This window comes from Rutidosis leptorrhynchoides, chromosome 5, assembly GCF_046630445.1.
Source record: "Rutidosis leptorrhynchoides isolate AG116_Rl617_1_P2 chromosome 5, CSIRO_AGI_Rlap_v1, whole genome shotgun sequence".
NCBI classification, from domain to species: domain Eukaryota; kingdom Viridiplantae; phylum Streptophyta; class Magnoliopsida; order Asterales; family Asteraceae; genus Rutidosis; species Rutidosis leptorrhynchoides.
In genome coordinates this window covers 425,955,299-425,965,838 of record NC_092337.1, presented here as the reverse complement: position 1 = coordinate 425,965,838, position 10,540 = coordinate 425,955,299, and the positions used below count along the sequence as shown (strand labels likewise).

The 10,540-nt window shown below is 36.7% G+C and overlaps 1 protein-coding gene across 1 annotated transcript; it reads right to left on the bottom strand.

The window, feature by feature from the left end:
• Window positions 1-8,551: 8,551 nt before the first annotated feature.
• On the bottom strand, window positions 8,552-10,143 carry LOC139850027 (F-box/LRR-repeat protein At3g26922-like). Its single transcript, XM_071839626.1, has 3 exons — window positions 9,175-10,143; window positions 9,050-9,130; window positions 8,552-8,743 (listed from the first exon to the last, which is right to left on the bottom strand). The coding sequence occupies exons 1-3, from the start codon at window positions 10,141-10,143 to the stop codon at window positions 8,552-8,554; spliced, it is 1,242 nt and encodes a 413-aa protein (XP_071695727.1).
• Between the last annotated feature and the right edge of the window lie 397 nt (window positions 10,144-10,540).

Below are 10,540 nucleotides of genomic sequence, written 5' to 3'. Positions count from 1 at the left end.
GGATTGCCTCCTCTCCGTTTTTCTTCCCGCCATTGATGAACCAAGGAAAATAAGGATGTGTTGATTGTTGAAGAAGGAGAATAGAAATTGCATCCAAAATAGACTATTCTCATAATCAACAAGTCAAGTAGAAAGTCAGTTAAGTGTACAAGCAGTCAAGTGTACGTCCTTTAAAAGGTGTCCAGATGGCACCTGCGAGCAACGGGCTCAGATCCTTTATACGTCGCCGCATATGACTTGTTTAGTTTGTTTAAAGATTTTCTTTGTTGTGTCCTTTATTTTGGTTCGTTGGTGTTGTCTTTTTTTGAACATTACGTTAAGCGTCACTGATGGAGCCCACATTGGGGTACCACCTACGACCTACCCGATCTTATCGTGGCACGTGTCGGAGAGAAACCACATTGGAAAAAAACCCCTTTGAGAATCGAACGTGCGTCGAATTCCACCAAATACCCAAATTAACCGGGTCACCGTTCGGGCCATGCCTTCTTGGTCGTTGGTGTTATCTCTTAGTTTTGTTGGTGATTTGCATCAACAATATGATTTAAGTGTAATGGGATTAATTTGTTAATCAAAATAATCTTGATAAATATCGAACAAGTTCGGGAAAGTGTGGAGTGCACACTTGTTTGAACTTATCTTTATTATGACGGGGGTTCGGGGGCAGCGCCCCCGATAGCGGGGTCCAAGGGGCAGAGCCCCAGGTCAGCTTGGAAATTTTTTATTTGGGTTAACATCGCTTTATTAAAAATGTGTTAAAATTCGATTTTGACCCGGTTTGACCCAAAATAAAAAACCCAGATTTGAACCTTTTTTAGCAGTTATGAAACTGCCATTCGGCAGTTATGGAACTCCCGTTTTTGGTTATTTAGTCTGGTACATTTCATCAAATTCATAAATACAAAAAAAACACATTTTCTTTGTTCAACAATTCTGATTTTTATCCGATTAGAGATTTTGATAGTACCATCGAAATACTTTGATCTGAAAGTGATTACACGACTCTCAGAAATCCGAATTCGAAACTCTATTTAACAACAAGTTTGAGATGAAGGTTTTGTTGTTTGATTAGGTCCCGTTTGTTTGCGTTCGGTGGTGTGTTTTTTAGTGGTTAGTCGGTTTGGAGCCAAGGCTCTTTAGTTCATTGCTAGCTTGGGGTTGTGTTTGCTTTCTTTGTACCTTTGTTGCCCGCATTGATTGGTTGATACAAGTAGAGTTTGATTATGAATTTATATGCATGTCAAAAAATATCCTTTCCGACACCCAACATAGATATCATATATTGTGGACCATTATGTGCAACACAAGTAAAATTATTTCAATATACTACATCTAAAATCAACTAACTAAGGTTTCGTCTCGTGTTTTTTCGTTTATTTTTTCATTATTAGATTTCATCAGTTCATTTGGTTTGGTTCATGTTTCTATTGTGTAGTATTCGGTTTAGTTATGGTGAATTTGTTTCAAGGTTTTTCGGGTTGTCAGGGGAGGCTCGTTATAGATAGTTGTCGTTTAGTTGGTTGCTTTTAGGTGCGAGCTTTCCTGTTTCACCTTTTTTTTTGTATTCTCTGTTGAGGGTATTTTCCTTTGGAAAACGACTTCGTTTCTATATGAGTTTTCGTTTTTTGCCAAAAAAAAAAAAAAAAAAAAAAAAAAAAAAACTAATCTAAAAAACCAAGGTTACTAGGTTAGCCAAGAAAACTTTTTATGGTGGCGTTGTAGACATATCCCTAAATAGGTTCCGCAAAATTATACAGCATGGGGTTAGTGACTATTGCATTAATATCGCAACAAATAACTTTGGGACATGAGATAAAAACATAAAAAGACAATATAGCACCAGAAGTTGGCAATCTGATTTATAGTTATCACTTGAATAGCATAAAAAAATCAAGACAGTTGCAATCTTGTAGCAAGCTCACGAAGGCATTCACTTGAACAAGTTTGATTCTCATTCAGTAGTTTTTCATATCATCTGTCATTTTATTCATAAAAACGTCAACCTCTGCGCACAGACTAGAAAAGTATGGGTGAACCTTAGCCATGCTTGATGCGGGCAGCTTTGCCAATAACTTTTCAATGCTCTGCAATTGAGAAATAATGTTACAAGCCATATCATTCTTATGCTTTGTCAGATCTTGCCAAGAATACTCGATTTGCTTCGTGCGTTCCCCAAATTGCAGCTGAATTTGCTCCTCTGACTGTGGTCGGTTACTGGCAAAGCTGCCTGCATCAAACATGGCTAAGGTTCACCCATACTTTTCTAGTCTGAATTAGCTTTCTCTTCTTCTAGAAACACCCGTAAGTCGGTTATAAGGTTTCTTTGCACGTGTGGCATTCCTTCTCGCTGCAGCCTCCTGCAAAAGAATTAAGGTCATAGGGCAAATAGATTGTTGAAATATTAATGTATTTCTAGAGCAATCTAGAATTAACTAATTGTATTTAGTAGATATTTATTAGAATTAACTAGAACTAGTAGTAGATATTTGTAAAGTAATTACTAGAAGTTGCTACAAGAACTAGTAGTAGCTAGAAGCTTCATGACCGACTCATTGGAGTCTACAAATAGCCAAGAGGCCTTGCAAAATCTATGTACAAAACTCTCAACACAATTTCAAGTAATAAAAACTCAACTTTCTAAAACTTTTCTCCATTATAATTTCTAAAACACCCCCTCAACATCATAAACATTATAATACATCTAAGTTGAAACTAATAACTTAATCTAAATACACTACAATTCTAACAAGTGGTATCAAGAGCAGTTTGGGCATTCGTTCGAGTACACCATGACTAACGTTGGTGCGTACAATATTCCCGTCCCCATCTTTGATGGCGACAACTATGATTTTTGGAGTATCCGAATGAAGACATATTTCCAAGCACAAAGCTTATGGGATATTGTCGAAGTCGGGTTTACAACTCCGAAAGATGCCGGAACTCTGTCCGCGGAAGAACAAGAAAAATACAACAAAAATGTTGTAAGAAATGCCGCCGCTCTGGGCTACATCCAACAAGCTTTGACGCCGTCTATCTTTCCACGAATCATGGGAGCTACGACAGCCAAAGAGGCGTGGAAGATCCTTCAAGAAGAATTTCAAGGAAACGTCAAGGTAAGATCCGTCAAACTACTAACTCTAAGACGGGATTTTGAAAATTTAAATATGAAAGAGACTGAGACCGTAAAAGATTACTATTCTAGAATTAAAGAAATAGTAAATCAAATGAGAGCCTATGGAGATAATATAACTGACAAAAGGATCGTAGAAAAGATACTTATCAGTATGACCGAAAAATACGATCATGTCATTACCGCTATTGAAGAGTCAAAAGACATCGAGACTCTGTCAGTAACGGAATTAGTTGGCTCTCTAGAAGCATACGAGGCTAGACTGAGTCGACGCAGTGAAAACTCACTTGAAAGTGTGTTTCAGTCTAAACTCAAAATAAGGTCTCAGGAACTAATAATGAGGGGAAAAGAAATATCGAAGTAAAGTCGAGAGGAGGAGAAAAACCCAGAACCGGGTTTGATCAGAGAAGAAAAAACTATCCTCCATGTGGTATCTGCAAAAAGACAAACCACTTGGAGAAAGATTGTTTCAACAAAGGGAAGCCACAATGCAATAATTGCAAAAGATTTGGGCATATAGAAAAAGATTGCCGTTTAAAACAAAATCATCGAGCTAACTTCACAGAAGAAAGTGAAGATATACTGGAGAACAAAAATCAGCTATTATATGCCTGTCATGTCGCAAATAAACAGAGGGACGATACTTGGTTGATCGACAGTGGGTGCAGCAACCACATGACAGGAGATGAGAAGTTATTTCATAGTAACAACACGTCAGTAAAATTCCGCGTTAAACTAGGGAATGGAGCGCTTGTTGATACTAAAGGCAAAGGTACTATTACTGTTCAAACTAATAACGTCACTCGATCTATCAATGACGTTCTTCTAGTACCAAGCCTAGCAAGTAACTTGCTAAGTGTTGGACAAATGATGGAGCACGGATACTCTTTACTCTTCGAAGATAAATCATGCGTTATTCGTGACAAGAAAAATAACTATAAATTAATAGCCGAAGTGCCAATGGAGAACCGCAACTTTCCGCTTCGATGGCAGAGACACGGCCATGAAAGTTCAAGTTGAAGAATCATGGCTATGGCATCGAAGATTTGGCCACTTTAACTTTCACGCACTAAAAATCCTCCAACAAAAGAATATGATGAGAGACTTGTCTAACATAGAAGAAATCACTGACACGTGTGAAAGCTGTATGATGGGCAAGCAACATCGAAAACCTTTCCCTCGTGACAAAGCTTGGAGAGCGAAAGGTATACTGGAGCTGGTGCACACCGACATTTGTGGACCAATGAGGACTCCGTCTCTTAACCAAAACAGGTACTTTATTCTCTTCATCGATGACTATTCTAGAATGGCGTGGGTTTATTTCATGCGTGAAAAATCGGAAGTATTTACGATATTCAAGAAGTTTAAGAACTTCGTAGAAAAAAAGCAGTGGCCATTATATAAAAACACCAAGGAGTGATAGAGGAAAAGAATACACCTCTACACAGTTTAACAAATTCTGTGAAGACGGAGGAGTTAAACGCCAACTTACTGTTGGTTACGCCCCTGAGCAAAATGGCGTCTCTGAACGTAAAAATAGAACTGTAATGGAAATGGCCAAAACGATGATACACGAAAAAGGCCTTCCAAACAGTTTCTGGGCCGAAGCTGTATACACGGCTGTATATATACTAAATCGATGTCCCACGAAAGCCGTAGAAAACAAGACTCTGATAGAGGCATGGAGTGAAAGGAAACCGTCGGCGAAACATCTGCGAGTATTTGGGAGTATTTGCTACATCCATGTTCCTAAGGAGAAACGTCACAAACTCCAAGAAAAATCAGAAAAAGGAATATTCTTGGGCTATAGCACACAGTCAAAAGGCTACAGAGTCTATAATTTGAAGACCAATAATATTGTGATCAGTCGAGACGTGGAGTTTGACGAAGACGCTTCTTGGAACTGGGAGAAAGACAAAGTTGAAAAACAAACATATCTGCCGCGGATATCTATGGAAACTCCAGTTCAACAACCACTACAAATTGAGCATTCTGAACAAGATGAAATTACCGGAGAAACGAGCCCTACTACGCCAACTTCTCCGTCGGCAACATTACCGTTAGCACAAGAAGAATCAAGTTGGGAGTCAACACCGGGAAGAGTTAAAATGTTAGCAGAGGTGTACGAGACTTGCAACTTCACAACTATAGAACCTGAAAGCTATGAAGTTGCAGTCAAAGATGAAAAATGGGTGACAGCTATGAACGAAGAAATTAAAATGATCGAGAAAAACAACACATGGGTGTTAGTTGATCCTCCAGAAAATAAAGAAATAATTAGAGTTAAGTGGGTTTACAAAACAAAACTCAGCCCTGATGGTTCTATACAAAAACATAAAGCGAGGCTAGTAGCTAAAGGCTACTCACAACAACCAGGAGTCGACTACAATGAAACTTTCGCACCTGTAGCTCGACTGGATACTATAAGAGCTCTTGTGGAATTAGCAGCTCAACGAAGGTGGAAGATTCACCAACTAGATGTGAAATCAGCCTTTCTAAATGGGTATCTCGAAGAAGAAATATATGTAGAGCAACCACAAGGGTTCATTCAAAAAGGAAAAGAAGACCAAGTCCTGAAGCTCAAGAAAGCCTTATATGGACTTAAACAAGCGCCACATGCGTGGTACAGTCGAATTGACAGCAACTTCACAAGTTCAGGATTCAGGAGGAGTCAAAGTGAGCCTACACTCTACATCAAAACCCAAGGTAACTCTGACACTCTCATTATTTCCTTGTATGTCGATGATCTTATATATACGGGAAATAACGAGAGAATGATACAAGAGTTTAAACAAGACATGATGAAAACGTTCGAGATGAGAAACCTTGGTTTGATGCGCTATTTTCTTGGCATCGAAATCAGTCAAGAAAATGAAGGCATCTTCATTTGTCAAAAAAAAATATACATAAAATCTTCTAAAAAAAGTTTAAACTATACGGTTGTAAAACCGTAGCCACGCCACTAGTTGCCAATGAGAAGATGAGACAAGAAGATGGATGTGAGAAAGCAGACGCTTCAAGATTCAGAAGTCTCATTGGAAGCTTACTCTATCTGACAGCAACAAGACCTGACATAATGTACGCAACGAGTCTACTATCCAGGTACATGAAAAACCCTACTCAGATACATTACGGAGCTTCTAAAAGAATATTAAGATACTTGCAAGGTACCATGGACTATGGAATATGGTACAAGCCCACTACAGACTCGAAGCTTCATGGATACACAGATAGTGATTGGGCCGGATCGGTGGATGACATGAGAAGTACTTCAGGATACACATTCACACTTGGATCTGGTGTATTCTCATGGGCATCAAAGAAACAAGAAACTGTGGCACAATCGTCAGCTGAAGCCAAGTACGTCACAGGCGCAAACTCAGCTAATCAAGCTATATGGCTAAGAAGAATACTAGAAGATATGGGCGAGAAACAAGACGAAGCTACAAAGATATATTGCGACAACAAGTCTGCAATCGCGATGACAAAGAATCCAGTGTTCCATGGCAGAACAAAACATATTGACATCAAATATCACTTTCTGCGAGAAAGCTGTGCCAAAAAAGACATCGAATTAAAATACTGCAAAACTGAGGAGCAGATTGCAGATATTTTCACTAAAGCACTACCAAGACCCAAGTTCGAGTTCGTACGTAACATGCTCGGAGTAACATCGAAATACATTAAGGAGGAGTGTTGAAATATTAATGTATTTCTAGAGCAATCTAGAATTAACTAATTGTATTTAGTAGATATTTATTAGAATTAACTAGAACTAGTAGTAGATATTTGTAAAGTAATTACTAGAAGTTGCTACATGAACTAGTAATAGCTAGAAGCTTCATGACCGACTCATTGGAGTCTATAAATAGCCAAGAGGCCTTGCAAAATCTATGTACAAAACTCTCAACACAATTTCAAGTAATAAAAACTCAACTTTCTAAAATTCTTCTCCATTATAATTTCTAAAACACCCCCTCAACATCATAAACATTATAATACATCTAAATTGAAACTAATAACTTAATCTAAATACACTACAATTCTAACATACATACAATAATTTAAAATTCCTACAACGTATGTGGCTGTGATCGTTTACTTTTCACAAAAGCACAAACATTTACACACATGCTAGAATTTGAAGCATAGGCTCCAACACATGGATTGATCCAACCAAAAAGTTGAATTTGTCACGTATAACAAATTCAAGAGCCAATCAATCACACATCCATTAGATAAAAAGGACTGCTTTGACGAATGCTTAAAGATTAGGCTTTACGATTGAAATCAGGCTTTACGGATGGGATAAAAAGGACTGCTTTTAAGGTAACCTTATGTGCTTTCGGGGCATTTCGAACACTTGTGTAAGGAAATAAAAAAATAGATATTTATACATAACACAAAACGATAATAGGAAATAATAAGATTACTCATTCAGAATAGTGACATGTTCATGATTACATACCATACGAAAAAGGCTCTATAAACACATTACTAACAATTGCCATAAAAGTCTTCAGAATATATCATAACAATTAAGTATGATCCATAGAAAATAGAAATATAGTTCATGGTGTATATACCTCACGTGAAACCATTGTAATGTTGACCCCTGAACAACCATCAAGCAAAATTTTTTTTAACTTTTGTGGCAGTCACTTTTGCTCTTGGAAAGCCCCACTTTTCAACTTTAAACGGATAAATCAACAAATTCTTTAAATTTACAAATGGAGAAGGTTGAATTGATTTTAGCTTGCATGACAGAAACTGCAGAATATATTATATGAGAAGATCACATATTTAAAACAAGTGCAATCCTTATACTTATGTATTTATTTCGCAAACAAATGAGCTTGTATTGTTTTATAAACTGATCAACGGAATATGAATTTACAATTACTCAGTACTTGATATAAGAAAGCATATATCTAGGAGATGTAAGTGGCACAGTCAAATGGAAACAGTCTAGGCCCATATAAGCGACTTTAATACGCCTCTTTCCTAACTTTGTTTTATTTTAATCTATTTAAATATCATATATTGTATTGTATCCATAACTAATAGAGTATTGCTTTATATTTTAATAAATATACCTGGCAATTTAGAACTATACTCTAAAATTTGGGTCAAAAAGGTTAATTGGGTCTTGAAAAAAAAAGTCCAACAACCTAAAAACCTAAACGTTTAAAAAAGGTCCAATGGGTTCCCTCCAACCTATTGGGTCATATACAAAATTTTTGGGTTAAAGCAGGTTAATAAACTAAAATGTATCAGACGCACAAGAGAATGGGACGATTTTCTGGACTTTTATTTGCTTTCAAATTGAATTACAAAGAAGGAAAATATTGCAGAGAGAAAACTAAGACTTTTAGGATAACTTCTAAACAAAATTAGAACCTATTAAATAGCAAAATAAAACTAAACTATCGGCCCATGAAACCCATGATCCGAATTATGATCCACTTCCTTAATACTCGGTATATGATTGGGTGTGATGAATGAGTAATCTCTGCAAATTTGATTCTTGGAAGTGCCTTCGTTAAAATCTCCTGTCACCATTTCTCCTAATTTTGCTCCTCGTATTGCTTTGTTATCTATGTAGTTTGGTGCCTATATCCAACAAAAATATAAAGGAAGAGGTCAAATGAGATTCAATTCCTAAATTTCAATATATAAGGATAGTTCTAATGGGGCTTGCTAATTAGTCAAATGGGTCGAGCATAAAGATCATAATAAGTTTCATCTGTCAAACATTCATGCAAGCATTCATGGTTATATCATTCAAATAGAAACAAGAAACTGAAAACTGAAACGCTGAAAAAACAATATATATGACCCAATTAACCCATGACCTGTTTTGATCTGTTACCAAACCCGACCCAACCTGACCTATTCGGACCCATTTAAAGTTTGAACCATTTGAACCATGACACATTTTAACCCAAAATCATTTTGACCCGTTAACCAAACCGATCCAACCTGACCCGTTTGCCAAGCCTGATTTTAAAGAATTATAATATGCACATGGTAAACCAACATACCTCTACAATTTCCAAGTTAAGTGTAAGAGATTTGACACTATGAAGCTGTACAAGCAGACACACAATTTCATGAGGATCTGAACACCACATAGGAGAAATACAAAGATCCGCCTTCTCCAATAAATGGAAACCGTCTGTATTAAGATGCAAAGGATCAAAACCTTTATAAACCAAGGATGTAAGGTTTGGTGCGGAAACCAGATGCTGGCGATTCTCATGACAATTCATTATAGTGAGATTCTCGAGTTGAGGTGCAACTACATTGACAACTTTCACACTCCGATGTCCATCTTCAAGTGTGAGATTAGATAGTTGAGGATGACAAATGATTAAACCATTTGGACTCTTTGTTTTACAATGCTTTATTGTAAGATTCTTCAGATTTGCACACTTGGAGAAAATACCCGTATTGCCATCACAAAAAGTGACATAATTGAGATGCAATGTTGTTAAGGCCAAGAGTTCCCAAGTTGACCTCAGGTTCATGTAAAACTTAATATCATATCCTCTCCGGGACCCAGAATATTCCGTTGTCAAACTAAGATGTTTAACGGACGGGAAACTAAATAATGAAAGAGGAAATTCGGTATCTTTCTTCACCAAACATGTAACAGTCATTTGTTGGACATTATGAGAGACTGCATAGTCCAGGACTCTTTTCACAAATACTTGACTTTCATTTATATGAAATTTGAGTTTGAGAGAAGACACTTGTACCTCATTATTGCGGCCAGACAGAACGTGGGTGACACATTTGGAGAATATGAGCAACTCAGCAAAATCATTACTTGAAAAATCGAGATAAGGCATTGAAGTCCAGGTATATTTCCATCTAGATGATAAAGCACTTGTTTGGACAACATGTTTCGTGCCCATAAATGAGAGAATTTTGTGAATTAGCTCTTCCGGTAAGTTGCTCAGTCTATCAATTTCAATTTTCAATATCTTTTGTTTACGGCTAGAATCCATTTTTTCTCCCAATTTACCTAAATACATGTAGTCATCGTACATATGTTAGATATCATCTCTTGAAACAAATTTTAGAATCTTTCGGTTGTTTCTATAGCAACAAACATATATATAAATACAACAAAAAAAAAAACATGCTTAAAATTTATATGTGAATTTATACTTGAATAACAACATACATATGCATATGACAATATTTTCATGTATAAAATAAGTTTTACTGTAAGTATATCAAAGAAAAAAGTAATATTCTCTGAATTGCTTTTTATATCGGTTGATGAATATGACATTATTCCTATGCAACTTGCATTCTTTACTATATGGACATGCGCACAGGTTTTTTTTCCGATCCAGGTTGTGATTTGCACACCATCAAATATTAGTCACATCCCAGTAT